Here is a 23,782-nt window from a genome sequence, read left to right as displayed (position 1 = left end):
TGTGACAAGGATAATATCACTTTATCATCTGGAGTTTCTAAGTACCTTGAGTGTTGCAGATTTAGAGAGTCATTCAAGCTTGAAGGAGAGACTGCCTGAAGACCTGCTGATCTTTGTCAGGAATGAAGAGATCCCCTGCCCAAGGAAGCTTCTTTTGCCTTTTCTGAAACAAGCCTTGTAACATACTGGGATGGTAGTTGTACTTAACTCACCCAAATACAGCTTTATTTATAAATCCAATGATTTATGATAAGCCAGCCCTCCCATCATCTTTTTTGCTGTTCTTTTGGCTCATTTCAGTTTGTCCCTTGTTCTTCAACGACAACGTACTACAAGGTGTCTCCTTCCCTGGAGTGACAGATCCCATTCATGGGCACAGAGATGAACCTCTTTGTTTGCCCGGTGCACCTTGAATACCTGGTGTTTTTCTTCTTTCCACACAAAAATGCAGTCTCTTCCCTTTCTTTCTGAAGAGCAGAGCATGGATGTGGCACTGAAACAAGTGTGGATGAGAGGTGGGTCCTGCAGCTCGTGTCAATAAGCTGTTTTGAGAGAGGGGGCATGTGTGTAGGTCATTTGTGTTTACATCTTATTTCAGGAGATAGACTGCAACTTGCCTGCGTACTAATTAAAAGGAAGTAAACATGTTGCCTGTTCTTATCTCTAAGAGTTTTTATGTAACATTTACTGCCTGTTGCATGCAGGGGGATTTGACGTATCATTAGTGATGTGGAAGGACACGATGAGATTAGAACAGAATGTTTATTCTTTATCATCTAATCCTTATTGTTTGACTGTTTGATTCCAGGAAGAGTACATAACATGGATGAAACTTTGCTGCATATTTATTTTTGGTCTACCTTATGAGGATAACTAGAATCCAGGAAATTTTTAGTCACTAAGGATCAGGAAGGCTGGCACAAAGCAATGTTTAACTGTGGCAAAAACTCCTTGTTGAGGATTAGACCTTAGGATTCCCTTCTCTCAGCTGGAGGTGTTGGCAAGAGATGAGCTCTGATGTGTACCACATGGTTTGCTAAAAAGGCCTGGCTGAGGCTGAGATCTATGGGAGCTCTCAGTTTGTCCTGGTAGGACAGGGATGAAGTCTTCTGCTTTCCCTCCAGGCTCCATATGAAGAACTAGCAAAAAACCACATCTGAACGGATTTCGATATTATTGTGGCTTTCATAATTTTTCAGCTGACTTGGAAGATAAAAGAAAAGCTTTGATCAAGGTAAATTACATCCCTTGGGAAAAATAGATGGAGAAAGTAGGATCTGGGTGCCATGTGAAGAGAGATTTGTTTTCCCTTTCAGTTCTTTTTATTAATTTCATTAATGCTTAAAATGGGGGTACATTTTGTTTTCTGAACTCTGTTCTTCTGACAGAGTTTGTGATAAGAGTAAAGCAGTCAAACAGCAACTGTTCCTTGAAAGACCAGGAGTCATTCTCTTCTGCAGAATGGGCAGATACTGTCACTGCCTGAATCTTGGGATAAAGCATCAGGGTAAGCTCCAGACTGCTAACACCAAAGCTTCCCCTGCTGCTCTGAAGCCTCCAAAATTGTGTCGAGTTATATAATTCTTTGATGTCAGAGTAAGGCAAAATAGCAGCAGGCAGAAAGTGCAATTCATTTAATTGTAGTTTCATAATGTTTTGAAGCAGTTATGCTGTTGCTGAAGTCATGTCACCTTTAGTGAAAATGTCTTTAGCTCACTGGCAAATCTAATTCTGCTCACTTATGCTTTGCTCCAAAGTTTGCTTTTGCACCTTTTCAGTCCAGAGAAGTGATTTGGACTGGGTTGGGGCAAAAAACAAGTCCTAAGAGCCCTTTTTATTCTCTGTCACAGTAAATGATGTGTGTTGCTCCAAACATCAACTTGTTGCACCTTCTCCAGACACATCACTGAGCTGCACATGAAAGCAGACACAGTCTGCCTAGAGGTTAGTGCTTGCTAGAGAGGCTGCTTTTATTTGATAAATATTTCAGTGTGTGTGTTTCCCTGTGTAACACTACTAATTCATTCCTAAGCTGGGAAGTGTTTCCAGAAGTGTGGGGTAATGGAGTGTAGTTCAGCTCCCTTTGCTGAACTGAGCCAGGGATCCAGAGAGTCTGATTTCAATTTTCTGCTGGCAGAGGGCCTGGGTGATTTAGGAAGCAGCATAATGCATTAACTTGTGCTTGTATTGGGCCTGATACTATGATTGCTTCAATTACAGATTTGTTGATAGACCTTTGCTTGCTTGGGGTAATGCTGTGCAGTTTCCCTGTTTTATGAAGGTATATTAATATAAAATTGCTAGAATATAATGAGGACTGATGTCCTTGTATTTTTGTTGATCTGTAAAGCATTACACACATGAAGTGTTCTGTACAAATATGATCTTATGCTGTCTCTGTTGCTCATAGGATTTTTGTTAGCTTTAAATACAACAGTTTGGAGTTCTCATTAACAGCTTTTCAGACTCCTTTCCTTGGGCTGAGGTCTGATCACATGGAAAATGCTGTGTCTTGTGTTCTTGTTATCTAGACATTTAGTCTTATTTGGGAGAAGTCAGAACCTCTGCATTTGCAGGATTCTATGCTGAGATCCCTGGATGCAGACAGGACCTTACAATTCTTCCAGACTTATTTTATAGCAATCCCCAAGTGACATCCCCCCAAATTTGGGCTGAACTGAGCGTTCCTATTGAGTAAAAGCAGCAGGCTGTGCTTGGGAGCCTGACCAAAGCCCCACTGGTGTGAATGACTGGGGCATGGTGAACCTGGAGGCATGGAGCAGCATATTGCTTTTTTATAATGCCAACAGCATGTTTTATTCAGCTGGGAAATCTGCTGTCATTTTCCTCTGTCTTTCTGAAAAGGTGAACATGAAGATGTGCTTTTCCTCAGGAAGGTTCGAGCCACTCAGGCCCTTGATGTGTCCACTGACCAAAGGCAGTTTGGGGCTTAGCAAGAGCGGGGAGGTGATGATAAAGTGGTCAGTAAAAATAAAAACAGTTAAAATACCAAACAGCAACACATCTCACACGTGTGTCAAGGAGTATTTGTTCATGGCTCTTTTTCCAACTGGAAAAGAGAAAGGAGCATCACCACAAGGGTGGGTGAACTTAAAACAGTGCTCAAGAGAACCTCACACCTAGAAATGCATCAGCTGTAACCACTTCTTCCCGGAGGTGCTTCCTGGGCTGCCTCGGGTGCCACCTGCAGCTGCTGCACAACAAAATTTCTCGTTTAACATCTCATCTGTGTGGTTATAATAGAAAACATCACGGTAAATGGTAGAAGATTATTTTCTTTGTCTTGTGCTTTTACTGAGCATCATCACGCGTGTACTGTTGTGGCTGACAAAGCACTTCATTTCTGAGCCTCTATTTTAAGATGCTTAGGACTACTCCAAAATAGCTGTTCTTTAGCTGAAAGTCTTCCTTTATGTTCTTAGCAGAGATGTGGGTTTACTTGGAGAGTTTCAAATTCCATTTGATTTTTTTTTTACATTTCTTGCGAATTTAAACAAAACCCCCTTCATGTCACCAGTATATCAAATCTATTTATTACATTGCTCTTCAAAGTATATGCACATTTCTGTCAAACAAAAACACATGAGACAGAGGAATCTATGTTATTGCTAATTCCAGAATTTGGAAAATGTATTGCAAACTCCACTGATGATAGCTATGTACTTTTTTCTTTTCCTTTTTATTTACCTTCTGGTTTATGTGGTTCAGATTGCCCTTGGGTTTTGTTGTCTTTAAGCTTTCATTCTACCTTCTTGAGTGCTAGAACCTTCTTCCTATTTTTGTTTCATGTTCACCTGAATTCAGCAGTGGGGCTTTTTTCCTAATTTGGGAGGTAATTGCCTGATCAACTCTTAATTTCCACTAAATCTTGAAAAAATACATATTAGGATTTTAAAGACCTTTAAAGAATATTTTATTTTCTTTTTATTGGCATGTTGTTGATAATATAAATTAATCTCGATTATTTTATTTTTGTCTTGCTGCTGCCCTTCACATTAAAGCACATTTTCTTGCCTCATGGTTGTAATTCAATTTGATATTTTAATCTCAAAAATATCATGGACAGCTTCCCAGAATTTCTGAGCACTTTGTCTTAGAATTGACTCCCTTGACATAATATCTCTAGGGGATTTTTGTGAAGTATGAAGCTCGGATTTAGCCTTAATCCACTCCTAAATAAGATGAAATCTTCCCTTGATAAGAACCAGCCCTCGGAGGGATGCTCCTAGCAGGGTACCAAGTTATTTTACAATTAGGGGTTGCAACAGGTCCTTCAGGCACAAAGTCATTGATTTTCGTTAACACCGGAATAATTGCTTTGTAAATGAGTTAAGGAAGGTCTTGCCCAGGGCCGGGCACCATCCCCGGGCACCGCCGCGATGCCCATCCCTGCGCCGAGCCGGCTCCGCAGAGCCGCCAGCAGCCCCTGGCGCTGCCCGCTCCCTTGCCGGTTACCATGACATTTGATCGCCCAGGAACGGGCTCCGGGAGGTCTGGCTGGGGCTTGGGATTTGCTCCGTTCGCCTGCGTGCGGTGGAGGAGGAGGGAGCCCCATGGCACCTCAATGTTCATTCCCTTGTTCCCTCCGAGATCAAAGAGCCAGGCTACTGAATCCAGGCGGGTTTGTACCGCAGATCACTTCGCTTCCTCCTCACAGATTGTGCACTTGTTCTTTTGGCAGCCGATTCACAATGTATTGAGATTTCCCTTTGTGCTGCTGCACATCTCCCGGGTTAGCACGGAGCTGTGCCGACCCACGCGGTGGCCGCTTGGCTGGAGCACGTCAATGTCCCGCCCTGCAGGACCAGTCAGGATGCCCACGCTGGCTCTTTCACAGGAGGGAGTGCTGCTTCTGAAGTGCTCCGGCTGTGATTAATGTAGCAGCTTCCCAACAGCAGCTAATTAATAATGCTTAGAGCGGCTAACCCTGCTCAGACATCTGTGCGTTGTACAGCTGGCTCTTGCAGTGGCTGATTAACAGAATTAAAGGATATACGTGGGACAACTAAAAAGATCTAGCAAAACTAGCAGTATATGCCGTGATAATAATGCATCCCCTGCCCAAAATGCTACTTACTGTGGGATGTCAGTGCCTTAGATGTTTTTGGTTTGTTTTTTTTTATCATACCAGTGATGGTTTTATCGCTTTCCCACAGTGGATGGGCTTTCAAGTGCATCATATCCCTCTTGAACTTTGCTGTTTACTTGCAGCTAAAGAAATGGAAGTTGAAGTAGGCATGTGGTGTGCTACAGATTTTTATCACTGCCATTTCTTTATTTTTTTATCAAGGTAGCTGGATCAGAAATAATAAAAAATATGACACTGATCTTCATGTTAGTTCCAAGTCATGAAATATAAGATTTTCAATTCTATAAGCTTTAAGAAATGTGCACAATGAACTTACTCTTTTGTATATCTCTTTATGGCATTTCACCTTTGCAGCCACTGTCTTTTAAATACTTTAACAGAAAAACTCAGCCTACAAAAAGATGAGAAGAGCAGATAAGGTTCATAGGCAAGCCAGTCCTACTCCAGTCCTCCTTACCCTCTGACAGATCAGGACGGGCAACTGATGCTAATCTTCAGCACAATCTCAAGGCACCTGGGAAAATGGAAATAACATTTTTAACATCTTAGCAGGTCAGGAGCAGTAGTGTCAATCACAGTACCTTGGCCTGATTCCAGTGTGGGAATTACATTCTGCTGAGCAAATGCACCCTCTTGGATTGTCAGTGATGCGCTTTTTGTCTTACATGGTGTGGAGTTGCTGAGAAAAATTACAAGAGTTGGGGTTCCCTACTGCCAGAAATATTTTAATAATGGATTAGGTCAGTCTACAGTAACTTTTCCTCCTTGTTCATCAACTTATTTTACAAAAGTATTTAGAAAAGTGCAGTGCTTCACCTGCTGTAACTCAGCCATTGAGTTACAGGGAACAACTTCAAAAGCCTGTGTGTTCAGCATGACCGAGGTCTCTGATGACTGACCAGATGCTGGTGAGTTCTTGAAGACACTGCATGTATTAAAAGTCTCTTTTCAAAAAATTTCCATCTCTCTGTTGCGAGCAGTTAGTGTGGGAGTGTTAAAACAGGGTGATAGAACTTTCTATACAGGGTAAATAAAATAGGATAAGAAATGGGAAATTCCTGCAACTGGTCATACTGAAATTACCGAAGGCTGCTGGTTTTACTGCTTCTAAAGAGTGGAAGTGAAGATAATGGGGAAAAGTTTAAAAGGCACTTAGCAAGGATAGAGCATTTTATCAAAAAAGGCAAGGGGTTTTGTGTTGGGTTTTTTTCACATCAGAAATGTTTTCCTGCATATTGCTGAAATGAAATGGCTCTCAAGGTAGCTAAATGTGTCTGAGTAGGTTCCAGTGACTCTTGGGCAATGGGAGCACTCAATAACAAAAGAGGAAAAAAAAAAAACATGTCTAATATGATCTGTTGAACTGGAGCATTTTAATCAGAGCTGAGTTCTGAAGGAACCAGGTGTTATTTTGCTCCTGGCAGCAATTGAATCTTCACAGGTTTTTCATGACATCACATCTTTTCCATGTCTTAACCAGTGACTCATCCTGCTTGCCTGTTTGTTCCTATTTCTAGCTGCCAGCAGGAAACACTAAGCTTAATGTTAAGATTCTCTTATTAATGACACATCCTAGTCTGCCCAAGGTCCCTCTCCCTTGTGATACCTGGTGGGTGGGTTGTTTTTTTCCCCTTCCTCTTTCCCAAGGTGACTTTTGTTTATCTGATTCTTGGTGGCTTCCACTCCAAAGCCTACTTTTGCAAAGGCAATGTGTGTGTGAATGTAACCTCCCCCAACCACGGGGCTGGGAAGTGGATTATCCCGTCTCCAGGGCTGACCAAACTCCAAACAAGGTACAAAAAGCCATGGTGTAGGTGTTACAATGTGACATTTAACAACAGGGTAGATGAAGTCATTCCTTCACTAGGTCTGATGAAGCCCCAAATTGCGGTGGGTGCTGGTTATTGGAGTGGACATAGCCTCTGTTCTGACTCTGAGCAGCCTGAGCAAGGATGATGCCAAGTACACGCAGCTTGTAGATGTTGCCAATAGCTGGACAACAAGCAACTCTTATTCTTGCATATTGTTCTTCTTTAAAAAAACCAAAACCCATGGAAATCATACCATAATCCTTTAAAAATTTTGAAATGTTTATTTCTTTAGAGGCTATTTGTTACATACACTGCTAGAAAAGTCATGGTGCTAAGGAGATTAAATTCAGTACAGATTAGATGTTTCAGTGACATTTTATTTGGAACAAAGAACTTGTGGCTGGAAATCTTCACTAGAAGAAGGATGGTTCGGAATCAGGGATTCTGATTTTTCAGACCTGCAGCAAAGAGCATCTGTCATGATCTAAACACTCAAATATGTTTTTTGTGTTAGTACCTTGCAGCTTCTGCTGCAACAGCCAAGTACATTTAAGAAAAGCTGATTGTACTCCTATTGTGAATGTTTTCGTGATGGATCTTGAGACTAGAGGGCATCTGCACACAATGCAAACGCATTTAGGTCTTTTTCTTCTCTGGTAAACACTGAATTTTGAGTGCTCATTAATGCAAAACCTTCCAATTTTTGTTTCAAGCTACCCACTAATGGTCCTGTGGGTGTTTTTAATTGTTTGCTTAAAGGACAGACACACACATAAGCTGCAGAAGAACAGAGCTGTTAGCACACTGGTGTAAATGCACCTCACAGAGACCCCTCTGTGCCTGCTTACAGCCAAGCTCTCTGATTCCTCTTCAGGGACGCCTAGCAGGTTCCTGGATGCTGGGGGCTCAGGCTGTTCTTCCCAAGAATTTGGCTAGAGTGTTAATTAGTGCTACATCACCCTTCTGCTGATCCCCACCTGTGCCTCGTGTACTTGTCTTCTAATGAGTTCGTGGTCTACCTGGAAATCTTGCAAACAACTTGGCGGGAGGGGAGCAATTTCTGTCAGTTGTTTTCTCCTTCATTAGATAAACAACTTGAACTTAAAAACCTGAAATGACTAATTACCTGAGGTTTGTGGTGTTTTAAACTGAGGGAAGGACAAGTGGTGTAAATGCTGAAGAAAGTGAGCTCAGATTTTGCAGCTGGTTTTATTTTATTTATGCTGAGGCATCTGTGTGTGTGGGGTGAGGTGTGCACTTAAGCTCTCATGGTGTGAGTCAAGAAAATTAAGCCAGTTTATCGCTGTCTAAGAAGCTAGTGTAACCTGAGGAAAAAAGTAATTTCAGGGTGATAGTACAACAACTGAAATGCAGTTGGAGAAATGCCACTATAAAGCTGTGAGGGGAAATGACATGCTCTGTATCTGTACAGTAAAACAGAGCGAGGAAGCCATCAGTGACTCAGGAGGAGATGAATCACATCTCTGCATTGTAGCACATGGCTACCAGGGCAAGGGTGTGAACAAACTTTATATGCCATGAGATACAGGATGTTTTTCCCTCACACACACTCCTCTGATAACCTGAGAAGGCAGGCACACAAGTATATCCTAGTGAATATGCAAATTCACTTTGAATCATCTAATGATTTAAGTGCACTGCCCACCTTAGGACAGGTTATGACTGAGCAAATGCATGTTATCCTTTGGGGTTCTGTACCTCCTGCAGCCCTATCTCTCACTAATGTATGAATTGGGGCCCATTCCCACACACAGGGGGATCACAGGCAGAATACTGAAATCAACAAACCAGATTTGCTAAATTCCAGAGCTTTCAGGAAATAGGACAATTTGGCTTTCTCAGTCTAATTCCTGACTGAGCTGAGGCACTGAGGTGTGGTATCAGGGCAGGTTTTGGAAGTCACCTTGAGTGTCCCTTGAAGCTGCCTCCCAGGACAGCCTGGGTGCTGTCCTGGGTATGTCCCCACAGCTTGAGTCCTTGCTCTGACCCGTTGTCAAAATAAATTTCTTTCCAAATTATTCTGCATGTGACTTGAGAACGTGTCTTGCAGTCACTTACTGCCTAGTCACAGCCTCATGCCCTAAGCCAGAGTGAGCACTGGTTAAACATAGAGGAGAAAATAGGACATGAGATTTGGAAGGCAGAAGAGCCTGTGAATGCAGGTATCAAACAATAATGCTGTGAGCATGAGAAGTGGAGAAGCCTGACTTCCTATGGATTTGTTTGGTTTTGTTGGTTGCAGAATCTCTGAAGTTACTAATACTGATTTAGGGCCTTCTCCTAATGAGGCACAAAGAAAGGCTCTCTCATGAGAATCTTGTGGTGCTGGGAAAAGATAATCATTGCACTTAAGCTTTTTTCACAGCTAAGGTATGCTTAAGGTCTCTCTTCTTCATCTTACCAACTACTTTTTGCAACATATGTAAAAACATTTGAACACATTTTCCCCTCAGCAAAATTTGATTAAAAGTGCATATGTGGAGACTGATGTTTTAGTAAGCCTCATGTCTTTAGGAAATCAGGCTAAAATAAAGCAACTATCATCTCTCTGAATAAAAGACCAATACTACTACTGCTGAGACCTTCCTTCCTTGAAGAAATATATTTAGGATCTAGTTGTCGTGTCTGGTTTAGCAGTTCAGCAGCTAAGGGGAGATTTGGTGTCAATGAATATGAGAGTGCTGTGTGGTGGATTTATCACTGGCAGGAAAAGAAATGGTCACTCAGGCTGCAGGGTGGAGCCCACCTCATTCTGATATTCCCACCTCTGACCTGTTGTCAGGAGGGAACAGAACAATTCCTCAGCCAGTGTGCAGTGCTTTATCATGGTCAGCCAATGGGCTACCCCATCTTGAAATAAATACACAAGTTTAAGGGAAAAAACCACTTATTTTCCCAGAGAACTGGTGGAGAAACAGCAAGATTCCTGCTGCACAGCCTCTCCACTCGGAAATTCACGGTATGTTACAGCTGTGGATAGTCTCACAGTAGTGCAATAGCAGAGCCTTTTAAGAAAGCTGTAGGGAGCTTATTTACAAGCGCTGTCCTCCTACAGAGAGGCTCTGTGATGTTCTGGTGCTGAACAACAGGCGGCCACAGACTGGCTGCTGTGCGTTCTGCAAGGGCCAACGGTGTCTCTTGCATGCAGCAAAAACAAAGCTGCATGTATGGGAATGATGAGGAGGATGATTTTAAAGCTGAGTAGTTTCCTACCCACTGTCTTCTGGGGATGTGGTGATGTGCTGTGTCTGATCTCTACTCCTGCCAGAGTGCTCTATGTGAATTTATTTTACTCTTCCAACTAGTTACATGGTTGTTAAGTCCTTTAGGGTCTTTTTCTTTAGAACTTTCATCACATTTTAAACCAGTGGCAGCAAATGCATTCTTCAGTTTGGGTTTTGGAGGACTAAAAGATGGTTCATTTTAGAACTAACCCATCACAGTAACTATAAGTTGACACCTCATACTGAGTGCATACTTTGAAGGTGATGCCTTTTGGCTCCCTGCAGCTGTTCCGCAGAGCTGCCATTTGCCAAAAGAGGGATGAAATGTGTTCAAAAGATAGACACCTTCTAAGTGAGAGAGACAATCAGCTCATTCTGGGTGAGAGCACACGACTTCTCTCCTTGGTTCAGAAGGCAGGTCCGGAGGGAATGGATTAGGCTGTAGGACTGCTGTTCTGGTGTAGAAATATTCCTCAGTTTGAAAATAGGCTTGCAAAATGTAGAGGAAAAGTGCTATTGGCATCCAACAGATGGTAGTTGACGTGTTTTCTAGCTGTCACAAGCCTTTCAGAATTCTTCTGTTGCATATGCCAGAGCTTCACCTTTGTGCTGCCCAGCTGAACACAGAAATGACAACTGCAGGTGGAGGAACTCTACAGGAACTCTCTGGGTAAACAGAATTAAGATGAACAAACAGAAGAGGATTAATAGAGCTCAAATTAATATATGCACTTCAGACTTTGTGATTGGGATATTCCACATTAAATTAACTTTGTATAATAATGTTTATTGTATCAAATCTTTATTTCTTGTCTCTAACCTGAGGCAAGAAAGGAGTCACCAGCAGCATCTACCTCAAGGACGTTTTCCTGACCATGACACTGAATTGCAACGTGAATATTTTCTGCCTGGTACAGTCCTGGACTGGTTATTTTGCCTCTGCTTTGAAGTGTCAGCTTTCAGTGAACTCTGCTAACATTTTATTATTGCATTGGGCCTGAGGCAGAGAAGACCAATTAAAGGGTTGACATATTCGGTATTTTTTTAATAGTACATGTGTCAAAATGCATTTAAAAAACAATGGTTGATGCAAAAGCCTAATTAATGCTAAAATGTAAGTAGAGTTCATTTCACTTGGGAGCAACTGAGAAGTCCAAAATGTATAACAACAAAAAGTGGTTGCTTTATTTTTTATATAGGACCTAATTACAATTCTTGCTTCTGAGAACTGAAGTCTTAAAGTCTAAATATTCCTTTCTGTTGCAGGATACAGCTGGACAAGAAAGATACAGGACCATCACTACAGCCTACTACCGAGGAGCCATGGGCTTTGTCCTCATGTATGATATCACCAGTGAAGACTCCTTCAATGCTGTGCAGGACTGGTAGGAAATACTGGAATACTGTTGTTGTTGTTGGGTTCCTTTGGGTTTTGGCCAATTCTCTCCCCACATTAGTTTGTTGAGAGCATGAGACATCCCACCCTCCATAGTGCTTTGCATCACTGTGTTGTTTCCTCTTCATCTAAATAATTTGATTTATAAACATTCCTTAGAAAAAGTTCTACAGCTTCACTTTAATGAAAAGGTTGTAATTCAAATATTGCAGCATAGTACAGTACTTTGTGCTTTTAAAAGTATCAATTTATTGTAAAGAAATTAATCCCTTAATGCTTTTTTGGGCTTATGAGGTTTCTGGCTATGCTGCTAAAAATACAGATTAACAGTGGTTGTTCAATCATATCTCAGGAATTTGGGGAAAGGCTGTGTTGATCCTCAGTAGTGCCCTGTGACTCCACTCAAATGTCTCACAGTCATTTCTGCTGGTTACCTGGTTGCTCTTCACTGCAGATAAGAATGGCCACCGTGGTAAGAAGGGCAGTGCAGTGGTTAATGTGCTCTCCTGAGTCAGATTTATTTGCAATGATCTCAGTGACCTACTGGGAGCATGTGACATCCTGGCTGTGGCACTGGCTCTTAGCATCTGCCTCAGCCTGGCTTTCTCCTGAACACCTATTCTGTATCCCCTAAGCTAGGCTGTAACTCAAAAGCTGCAACAACATGGTTTGTTATTTCAAGTGATTTGTCTTCTCTCCAAAGCTGCCCAGTTTTTTTCTCTCTGTTCACTAAAGGAGTTGGTCACGATGGTCACATTCAAGATGTAGTCTCCACTTTCAGCCCCCCATCCCCAGTACCACAACCCCACATGAACTGCAGCCCCATCCTGAGCAGCCCTTCAGCAGCTTGTGGTAGAGGAATACACTCTTTTCTTGTTAAAAACACAAACCCAGAGGTTTTGCCAAAACCAGTTTCTCCATCAAGTTTCACTTACCAAGCTCAGATGAAGCTTTTTCTGCAAGTGTCTGCACAGGGATGTTTTCCATAGGTGTGCAGGCATGTGAGCTGGGGCAGCATCTTTCACTAAATTATAAATATTTCCAGTTTGGTTCCCTGATGAAACAAGATCCATATGAGCACACTGTTCATCTACCTGTCTGTCTGTAGGTTCTGCTCTAGCAGGTTTTACTTATCAGTCTTAAATTAGCTGAAAATTACCGAGTCTCAATCTCTGAGCTGCTATTATTTTAAAGTTTGCAGAGGTGGAGTTTAACTTGAAGCTTTATATTGGAAGTAGTCTAAGGTCTGTTCTATCAAAGGCACTGGTGTGAGAGTAAGAATTGGGAAAGGTCAGCTTTGTCTGTTTGACTTCATGTCTTCCTGTGCCATGGGAGCTGCAGGAATATCTTTGCTAAGAGCACCTTGTCAGCCAAAGGACAGAGGTGAACCATCAGTGTGTTTTTCCCCTGTATGTCAGGAATCTTTCCAACCAGCTTTAGGGTTCTGAGCCCAAATGAGATAGTGGAGTGGATAAAAAGGACCCATTTCCTTCCTTCCTGAAGCTTGTTCTCAGGAGAGGAGATGAGGGCTGCTGCCAAGCCAGCATCTCTGGGCCAGCAGAGTCCTCTAGTGGCTATTGCAGCTGGGAGGTGGTTTTTCCCAGTCTGCAAAATTGCTTTCTAAACATCCGAAGGCACAAGAAATGGAAAAAAAGGCTTTTGGCTGGTGCTGGTGATGCTCTATCAGTGTCTGTAATTTTCTAGCTTAGCAAGTAGGATTTTCTTTGGTTTTTTCCCCGCACCATTCTGCATGATACAGTTATGATTAAAAAAACTTATTACACTGGATATGGTCTTCAGTCAGGAACTGTACTCTCCATAGAAAATTAACGTGGCTACTACTTGAGCTCCTTTATCTCCATCTCTGGTTCATTGGCACATGGCTGTTTTAACAGCCCCCTCATTGGGCCACAAGGGAAATAAGAATATCCCTCCCAGTCTGCCAAATTACTTCTTCCCTGGGAGATCTTTTATCCTCACTCTTCTTATGGGTGGATGTCCTGAAGAGGATCCTGGTTTGCTTTGTGTCACTCAGACCTCTCCTAAACCAAATAAAGGCACTTTCTCTCCTGAGTGAGAGGATCATGGTTGTTTATCAGGTATTTAGACAAACTCTCCAAGTAGAATATGAATGTAAAGCAGAGTCTTTCTTTCATTGACATGAATCACCTCAATTAATGATGTTCATCATCTTAAAACCACTGAGAAAGAGACACAATTTAAATGCATTTGGGAATACCTGGAACATGACTTGTTCTCTTGTTCACTGGAAAATGTACAGCAGATTGTATGAGAAGCCTTAAGATGTTAAGCCTGAGTGATTTTCCTTACTGCAGTGTGGCAAGAGTTCTATCAGGTTATTTAACAAGAAAAAATACAACTAGGCAAACAAAAAGATAGATTTTAACTGATATTTGAAAATAAGTAATTATTTCAGTTGAATATGTCTTTCCTGTAGGGTGAATGAAAGGGTTAAATGAGCTTTCATAGCTTGCAGCTCAGTTTCTAGCATTTATTTTAGTAGTCTTCTTTGACAGCTGTTATTTGATGTTGGGTTGATAGTTGTGTGTGTAGATAAATCAGTTGTTTATACCTCATTTGAAACTGCAATGGAACTAAAATATACTCAGTACTTGAAACTGTAAAGTAAATAGAAAATATTATGGAAGCTCTCCTCTGGACAATCTAGACAATTTCATAGAAGGAAAATAAAAATTGGTAAAATTTAACTTATATCTAAGTGACAGTTGGGTTCATCAACATTTATCTTTAACCCACACTGAATTGTTGATACCTCCATGTAACTGTGAACCTGAGACTATTTTTCTTCTAAGCACAAGGCACGAAGTTTATGCTTTTTTGTTAATTTGGGGAATTCAGCACAAACAAGGCATAGCATTTTATTGTATCACAGAAATATGTTTCTCCCAGTGTGTATATTGGGCTGCCCTGATAGGTGTTGAAACAGCTCCATTACACAAGCCTTGCTATTTATTAGTTTATCTTTCCAAAAGCATCTGGAAATTTTCTGTTCTTCTTTTTGTATGGACATCAGGGTTTCTTTTACATGTTTTTCACAACTTTTTTGGTCGGTTGGTTGTTTTTTATTCCTAAGAAGAATAAAGATTGGTGTTCTGTAAGAGGTTTTCCACTAACTTGTACAAAACAAGGAGAAAGATGCATTTCTCTGGGAGATCCTTCATGCTGTTTGCTTCTTTTTCATTTTCTAAGTAATTCTGTTTAAATAGTTAAGATTTATGTCCCCATGTGATGCCAAGGCACAATGAATTTTCATGTGAAATGAATCCAGAGACTGAACTGTGAATCAGAAGAGGAGACTGCTTTTAGTTGTTTTAAATTGAACCTGGGGAGACTTTTATTTCTCTCTATTGCTTATGGAGGGAGACTGGGGAGATGTCATCTTCCTGGGCTTTTGGCTGATTTCTGCAGTCATCCCCTTCTCTGATGAGCTTTGAGAAACCCCAGAGTCCCCAAAAAAGTCATCACAGATTCATATTAGCTCTCATGGGGCGTGTCTACATGGAGGCATTCAAAAAAGTGACACTGGAGGAGCTAAAATTGGGGTTGGAGTGAGTGCCTTTCCAGGAGGACACTAGGGAGAGTAAGAAGTTTCATTGCACACAGTCTTTGTTTATTTTTGCATGTTGCACTATGGGCCTGGGCTTGGGTGAGGTTCCTATTCCCCAGGGCAATCCAAGCAGGCTGCACAGTGCAATGACCCCCTTTTTCCCAGTTATCTTTGGAGTAACACAGCTGCTTTCCATGGAAAAAAGCAAGTAAGCAACTCAAACTAATTAAAAATTGTCACTAGTAGATCAGAGCTGGAGGCTGCTGCTAATTCAGAAGAGAAGGAATCAAGTGTTTTATTGTTAAGGGAGTTAAGGAAACACAGAAGTAAAAGTTTGAGAGGACTTCTGGCTCTCTTGGGAAGTGGCAGATTTGCCTGAAACTGTAGTGTCCTGCCTGGAGTGGTGGTGAGCAGGGGCAAAGAGTGGGAAGGTGAGTCAGGGAATGCAGGAGGATGGAGGAGAGGAGTGTATGGCTTCTGGCAGTGCAGCCTAATTACCCTTGGGAAGAAGGGAGCCTTAAAAGATACAGCTGACTTGGTGAAGATAAAATAGGTTGTGTGGGTCTGAAAAGATGGATGAAAGTGAATGCTACTGAGCTAATAATGTTCTGCTGCTGGCTCTGGGACACCTCACCAAGGATGGTGGGAGAGGACTGGCCCCTCAGAATATATTAAAAAAATATTCTGTTTTGTCACGGAAAAGTTCTAAAAAGGCTCAATATAAGGTCAGAGTCCTGGGATCTACAGTGAGCTCCACTCCAGTTTTCAGCACATGAGCCACAGAAAGCTCTAGAGGCTCCAAGTTCACCTGAGTGCTCCTGCCTAAGCTCCCATGCACTGCATCCCTGTGCCCCTGAAGCTGGTGTTGGTTTGTCATTGCAGCTGCTGTCTCCTGCCTTACCCTTTGTCCTGCTGGGTTCAAGTATTAGCTCAAAGAGCCTTGCTTTGATCTCATATCTTCCCAATTTGGTAAATTCCAGTTTCTGCTTTTCAGTTGTTTCCATGTGTCTATGTGATTTTCAGTTTCCATGAAGTTTTCCAGTTCAAGCAAAGACAACTTGATGCTTCCATCTGTTCTTACAGTGTTCCTAAAACTCTACAGCAAAATGTGCTGCAGAAAAGGAGAGAATTATTGTTGTTCTGTCTTATATAAGAAGTTGTGAATCCAGCATGAAGTGTGCATCTACTGTATGTCTTTCTCTATGGGACAATATCCTTAAGAGCTGTAACTGATTGTTGTTCCTCTGACACGTGACAGCTGAAAGAGAATAAGCTTTACAAAAAGCCTTTTTGTCCCTAATCTTCAAAAATTACTCGATTCAGTTTTTTATCTGGATCCTGTGATCTTTAAAACACTTGCAAAATCTCAACAAGAAACTTTGTTGTCACACAAAGTTAAGGAGTAGTAAAATAGAACAGTGCTGTGAGTTACACAGTCTGCATTCTTGCTTTGTGTGTAAGCCTGGTCATTTGTCTTGGGACCCACACACAGCCTGGGGATGTTGATACTGCCATTAATGGTACTTGTTTTCATATTTAATACAGGATTGTGTTTTGGCACAGCTGATGGAATGTAACCATCTCTTTTGACCTGCTGTAGGGCCACACAAATCAAGACTTACTCCTGGGACAATGCACAGGTGATCCTGGTTGGAAACAAATGTGACATGGAGGATGACAGGATTGTTCCCATGGAGAAGGGGAAACATCTGGCGGATCAGCTGGGTACATGCAAAACTTTTCCTTCTACCTTTTTTCCTCTGCTTGTTTATACTGTGTTCCTTTCAGTTTGTACAATAATAAGTCCTTCCAGCAGTAAATACTTCAATAATGGTCTCACAACTAAGAAGTGTAATATATTCTAGTTTCGTATTTTACTTGTTTTGTGCTCATTAGGCCAAAAATACCTGGTAGAATAATTGTAGTGTTGCTGTATCTGTAAAGGTGATGTCTAGGGGTGAAAGGAAGATAAAGCTTTTGTGAAAAGCTTTTATTAGCTCAGCAGAATGAAAAGAGAAAAAGGTTTCATAAACACAATTCTGTATGCAAGTACCATGTACTCATTGCAAATCAATGCAAACATTGATTTTTGTTGAAGCTTTTCTTTTTTAACTAAACAATGAAAAAGAAAGAAGTTTATATATCAGAACTGAAGAATTGAGTAAAACATATTTTAAAAATGTACTAGGCTTCTCTATCCAGGTAAGAAAATGACATTACGTTATTGATGTGGGATAGAAAAAGCAAAACAGTTCCATTGAGAGGAAGCTGGGATTGCAATGGAAATTGTATAATGAAGAGCAAAGTAAACTAATACTTCTTCATAATTTATTTATCATTTTTCATTATCTATTATAGCATATAAGATATTTTAAATATGAAATAAGGGATCTACATTAAAATTTAACTATACTGTTGTCTTTCATTAAAGAATTCAAAGTAACAAGTAAATCCTGTTAAAATTTCATTCAGGTAACAGTGAAGATCCTTACAGTGGGCATAAATATTTGTTTAGCTTGTAAGAGTAGAGATTCTTACCAGACCCAAAGGAATTACCATCATCCTCAAGTTATAAAATCCTGTGTTGTCTTCAATCCTTAGGCACTAATTGGAGGGTGCATAATAAACTGTTAAATTGGGGGTACTGGAGTTCCAGGACAGTAGTTGGAAGTGTGGTCTTGAAGGTGTAAATTCTACATATGGCACACACAAAGGGGTCCCATTCATGGCTGGAGCCTTGAGGCACTGCCATCCTAAACAAATAACAAGCAGATATCAAATTAGACCCATTGTGATTATTGTAATAGTAAATCTTGACACGTAGGACTGGCAAAGCAAACAAAGACATGGTTAGTTTGCAAAGTCAGTTCTGGGCTCTTTTTTACCCATTAGAATTTAATCTGCTTTTGAAAACATGAATGTGGATAAACTTGGTTCCTGCCTTGCAGACTCTCAGAAAGGTTGTGGATGCATGCATGGGCACCTATTTCACAGGAATAATTACACTGCTGGTAATTGAAAATTTGTCCAGACCAAAGTAGCAGCAAATGGAGTTTTATTTTAACTCCCACTCCAATTTGGACTTCTAGTGTTTTTTTCTCTTCCCAAAATTCATCTGTTTGTTTCAATACAAACTTGGCATCTAGAATCTGAATCCTTTACTAGTGGGACACTTCAAATGACACACACACAGGGTTACCATAGCAACTGATTCCATCAGTAGGAAACTGTTTCACAGACGAATCCCCAGTTCTGCCCCGACCTGGTGCTTGTCCAGCTCACCCTGGAGAAACACACCCCAGTGCAGAGCAACCCAAAAGCTGATCATGCCTTTGGGAAGTGCTGTCCCAGCCCTGCTCTTCTATAACCTCCCAACTTCCAAAACACTCTTTTTAAAAGAGCTGAAAAATAGATCTGATTTTATCAGATCAGTTTTTCATGATAGTAACTATGCCAATGTGTACAGCATTGTATGAAATTGTTTTGTGAGTTAGGTGGGAGGAATGTCTTTAATTGGCTGTTGACTGCTTAAAGTGCTAATGTTCATCATAATGATTCACATAAAAGTTATCCCCTCAGCATGTTTATCTAAATTTGCATAGTGACATTAACATCATTGAAATAATTCCCTAATCAGATTAAGAAATTGTTATTGGCCTGAATGTGAACTGAACCAAAACAGATTGGTGTAGCAGAAGCTGAGCCAATGTTGGACTGACAGATACCTAAGTGCAGTTCTCTGATTTCCTATGCTTTTTATATACATTTTTATTCATCATCAGAACAGCAAATAGGGCAGACATAACCCCTGTGTGATGCAGGACAGCCCTCCCTGTTTGCTAACAAGGCAAAACCTCCACCATCACTTCACCCCTTGTCCCATGAATCTTAAAAAGGGTTTGAATGGGGTGGGTATCTACTTATCTCACACATCGAGGTGGCTCAGCCTGCCAGCAGTGGCAGACTAATCAGTTAAGACAAGTTTTCTCTTTCTTTGTGGCAGAATCAAAGGAAACTGATGCAATGCAGAATATCCCCAGAATGCAGCACAACAGAACAGAGCTCATTGCAAAATAAACTCTCCGTGGTGCCTCAGCTCTCGCTGCTGCCAGTTTAATAACCTGACAGAACAGAAGCAACAGCTTGGTTGGCCTTTGAGGCCCCTGGGGTGAGGGAGATAAGGAAATGCTTCACAGTTCAGGGCATTCCTGCTGCTGAGGCAGGGCCAGGGCTGGCTGTCAGAGGCTGCTGCTCCCCTAGCGCCGTGTGGCAGCGGGAAGCAGCAGGAGGAGCTGGTGCCATCCCCTCCTTGGTGTAACTCCAGCCTTGCTGGTCTGGTTTTGAATCAGAAAGGGACAGTGTTTGAGGGTCAAGGAGCATTTTGCTTTTGGGCACGCACAGATGTTGGTCAGCAGAAGGAAAGCAACCACGATCTTCCTTCTCATTCTGGCCTCTGCTCTTGCCAGAGGGCAGCAGGGGTTGGTAGAGCCTGGCCCTTGGCAGGGCTGTGAAGAGCCCAGGGGGGTTCCTCACACCTTGCTGGTGGTGGCATGTCACCAGCTGCAGCCCAGGGGACCTGCACTGGTGGAAGGGGCAGAATTGACTCCCTTACCCTGGGTTTACTCAGATCTGCAGATATGCTTACCAGGGTGATGGGAAGGATCCATGTATCCCTTTCATTCCTAATGAAGCTTGATAAATTTTAAAAGTATTTCTGCTCACTGTTCTAAGATTGTGGGAATAGACTGACTTTAAGGATTATCTGATGTCTTGTTTTCTTTTGGTAAATTCTGAAAAAAATGTTATTTTAAAAACCATCACTATCATCAGTCTCTATTGATACTTTTTGTCCACTTTTCCCCCAGGTTTTGACTATTTCGAAGCCAGTGCCAAAGAAAACATCAACGTGAGGCAGGTGTTTGAGCGTCTGGTGGATATCATCTGTGAAAAGATGTCGGAGAGCATAGAATCAGACAATTCCAGGGGCACTTCTGGAAGAAGCATGCGGCTCACGGACAACCCCCCCCCTTCACAGCAGAACTGCTCGTGCTAGTGACCTTTCACACTGAGAAATGTCCTTCTCCCCTGATTAAATTTTCTCTTTTCATTTGTGGTGGTGCATTATCACGTAGTCCAAAGGCAGAAGTGTCTGTTGTAGGAAACTGGTATGTTTGTTTAATGTGCTGGAGTGTTAATATGATGTATTTCCTCCTCCAATAATTTAATAATCTGAAAAAATATTGTAAGTGCATCTCGTGTGAATGTGAGTTACACTGAAGAAAAATAATTGTGTAGTGATGCAAATGTTATTTCTACAGAGAATGTTGCATTTTTTAATTGTAAATTCATCTATTGCAGAAAGAGTTTTTTTGTCAAGAACAGCAGGAAGCACAAAAACCAATTAGAAGGGACCAGGTCTAAGAGAAAAAAGAAAAATCTCTTATAAAGCAAGAATAGGCTTTTTTTTAAACATAAAACAAAAAAACCCGCCAATCCCCAGATATTTTGAGAATTGTTGCTGTCCTCCAGCCATGGATCTCAGTTTTTCTGTAGGATGGAGCAGAAAGCAGAGAATTTCTCTCTTAACAGTGTGAGGTCCTCCAGAGTGTGAGGAGGAAGGAGGTTGGATTTTGTGTCAAGTCTCTAAACAGATGAAGAACACAGGGAGGAATCAAAGCTGCCGGGCTGGGGAGGAGGAGGAGGCCTTGCAGCCATTCCCATATTTCCCTGTGCTTTGGCTGGTGCTGAGTGAAGGAGTGAGAGCCCTTGCAGGGGCTGCCCTTGCCTCCAAACTTCACCACAGCTTGCAGAGTGCTGGGGGTGTTGCTGTGTTTAGCACATTCCTGTCCTAATCCTCTCTTCCCAGAATTTGACTGTCCTCCAGTCCCTGTATCCTGTAGTTTTACCTCTCCAGGTCTGGATCTTCTCTCATCAACTACTTGCTGGGGGATTTGTTGCAGGATGAATGAAAAGGGGAGCTGGCTGCTGCATGCTTAGTTGGAGGCAAAAACATGTAAGACATGGAACTGCACTGTCTCAGAGAGATAAAAATATCAGGAGGCAAAATGTGAGTGTTGGCAGGTATTTGTGCCAATATTATTATATTTTCTTTCTGCATTTTGTTATTGATTTGTTTTTTTAATCTTGTTCTAGATGGGCATGTGTGGAGGGATAGATTTTCTGGTTCAGATTCAACCACAAAGTACAATTTAAGATAAAGAGGAGTGATTAATAAAACACGACTGCAGGACATCCTGTTATTCTGTGAACTTTTTGTGGCATCACGCTTTGAAGGGAGGAAAAATTTTTAAGTGGATATGGAGAGAAGTTGGTTGTCTTAAGGGGAAAATGCTGGAAAATTTTATGTCTTTACCTTTGATGCTCTGCCTGAGGGACTTCCTGATGTCAGGAATGGGAGTCAGTTGCCTGCCCTCTGTCCTGTAACGTGCTGGATCATGACACCAGTGAGTGCTTTTGTAATTTCCTTCTGTTATGTCTCAAAGTGTAATAGTCTAAGAAAAAAAGCACATAATTCTGGACAAAAACGCAACTCTTTTGGGGTGGTTTGAGCTCATTGTGCTAAAGGCTTGATCCCTCTTCTTGTGTGTTGCTTTCGGGAATCTTTTCTGTGACGTGTTCTGGGTGTGTGTGATCTCGTCCTGAGAGTGTGATTTGTGCAGTGCTGGGATTGTGATTGTTGTATCTAAACCCCTGAAACTGCAAAATAAAGAGAAATGTACTCACTGGGTGTGGCCAGAGAGCTTGTGTCAGCCGCGTTTTTGGCATTAGGAATCCTACGCGTGTGTGAAGGAGAAATCTTTTTAATGCTTTAAGAATACATCAAACTACATGGATCTTTCTTTGGCAGGGTGATGGTCTTTGAACCCAGCAATCTGCAATCACTATGTAGGCTTAGAACAGTGAAGAGAAGGATTATTTGGCCAATAAATGTATAGTGTTGTGTTCTAATTGTAGAAGAGGCAGGTTTCATGCAACTTGTATAACTAGCAATAAAATAAAAGAATTCCACATCAGATTTTGAGCTGTGCAGATGTAACTTAGTACTGCAATGCAAATAAAGATTTGTCAGCTCAGCAGCTCACTGGCAAAAGAAAATGGATTCAGCAGAAATGGAATTTCAATTATTTTCTTTGACTTACTCTGTTTTGGTTTTTTTTTTCCCCTAGCAAAAAGGACCTTTCCCTTTTCCACTCAATATATAATTGTCTTTCATTATGTTCTGGTCAAGTCAGGTGGGCTTCTTTAAAGAAGAATAAAAGTACATTCCAGGCCCCTCAGCCTAGAATAGGCAGAATTGTTTTTCACAGGACAAGCCAGCAAGTCTGAAGAAAAGAGAGTTGGGAATTCTACCCTGCCTTATATTGCATACATGGAGAAGCCTAATATTTTTTTGCAGAAATCCTACAGAGTTTATTTCAAATAAGGAATCACATCATCACAGGCAACTGATACATCTTTGCATTAGTATGTATTTTGTCTATCTCATCATCTTATGTTTGCTGTGAAGGAATACAGGGAAAGCCTTTTGCCTTAAATGGCCTGCAGCTGGTTTCAGGATCAGCAGAGAGTCAGTAGTAATTGTTACTTGTATTAACTTGTAAGAGGAGTGGCAGAATGTGAGACAGTGATTTGTCAGGGCAAGGGAAATAAATCTGCTTGCACTGAAGGGAAACTGGAAATTTGTGATGTGGACTTGTAGAGAGCCTTCAATTTGACTGGGAGCGGCCCAGGATAGTTGTGTTGCTAAAACAGCCTGCCTGCAAGGTAAAAAAGGGGCACTAGAGTGTGAAAAGAAAGAGGTGACAGCTCCTCTCAAGCGTCTGTGTATGGCTTGTACAAAACAAGTGCTCCAGCAAAAGCCACAGGGAAACCTTGGGATTAGAGCTGGGTCTTGGCTTCCATCTGGTGGAGGAATAGAGAACTGAAATACCATCCAGGTCGACATCCAGGCTGAATGATCAGCCCTGTACCTCAGGCTTGGCCTCTGACCCCGTACCTCGGCTTTCACCGCCTGCTTTGCGGCCACCGGCGCCGGGAGCGCTGGGATTGCAGGGAAGCGGAGCGAGGCAGGTGCGGAGCGATGCACGAGGGCTGCGATAAACGCAGGATCCTGGCGGTGCGTGCCGCTTGGAAGCGCCAGGAGATTTGAGCCGAGAGGCAGAGCCGCATTCCCTGTCACTGCATCGGCACTGGAGTGTGATGGGAGAGAAGGATATCCACGAGTCGGAAAGTGCTGAGACCTGCCGAAGTGACCACATCTGTAAAGAACAAAGAGTGATTTCTGCTAAGCAGCCATGGGTGCGCAGACTTTAAGCTGTTCAGGACACATCGTGCTCCACCATCCCGGGAAGAGCAATCCAAGGAACTCCAGGGCCGGCCATGCTGCCGGCAGCCGGCCCAGCGAGCTGATTGGTCCTTGCAGCTTTGAGCGACAGCCGGCTCGACCAATTGGTGAGGGCCGTGAGAGGCGGAGGCTGGCTTCCGCCAGCTGGCTGTTGGACTATTCCAACGTGAGAGCAGGGGGGGGCACTGCTCAGGCGGCGGGCAGGCATACGCGTGGAAACGTGACGGCGCAGAGACCAGTGCCCGAAATCTGGATTCACTCTTTCG

General features: G+C 42.1%; 1 protein-coding gene across 5 annotated transcripts in view; it reads left to right on the top strand.

Moving 5' to 3' along the window:
* RAB3B (RAB3B, member RAS oncogene family) overlaps positions 1 to 21,525 on the top strand; it is a 51,006-nt gene extending 29,481 nt beyond the window's left edge. For all 5 annotated transcript variants that reach the window (XM_069023406.1, XM_069023403.1, XM_069023404.1 and 2 more), the window contains 3 exons: positions 11,433 to 11,551; positions 16,752 to 16,876; positions 20,017 to 21,525. In XM_069023406.1, coding sequence (XP_068879507.1) covers positions 11,433 to 11,551; positions 16,752 to 16,876; positions 20,017 to 20,204 — 432 coding nt within the window. In that variant the 3' untranslated portion in view covers positions 20,205 to 21,525. The remainder of the gene's footprint in view (positions 1 to 11,432; positions 11,552 to 16,751; positions 16,877 to 20,016) is intronic.
* The last annotated feature ends 2,257 nt before the right edge of the window (positions 21,526 to 23,782 follow it).

This window comes from Aphelocoma coerulescens, chromosome 8 (assembly GCF_041296385.1).
Source record: "Aphelocoma coerulescens isolate FSJ_1873_10779 chromosome 8, UR_Acoe_1.0, whole genome shotgun sequence".
Classification (NCBI taxonomy): Eukaryota; Metazoa; Chordata; class Aves; order Passeriformes; family Corvidae; genus Aphelocoma; species Aphelocoma coerulescens.
Note: the sequence above shows the minus strand (reverse complement) of the source record. Positions and strands in the feature narration are given on the sequence as shown.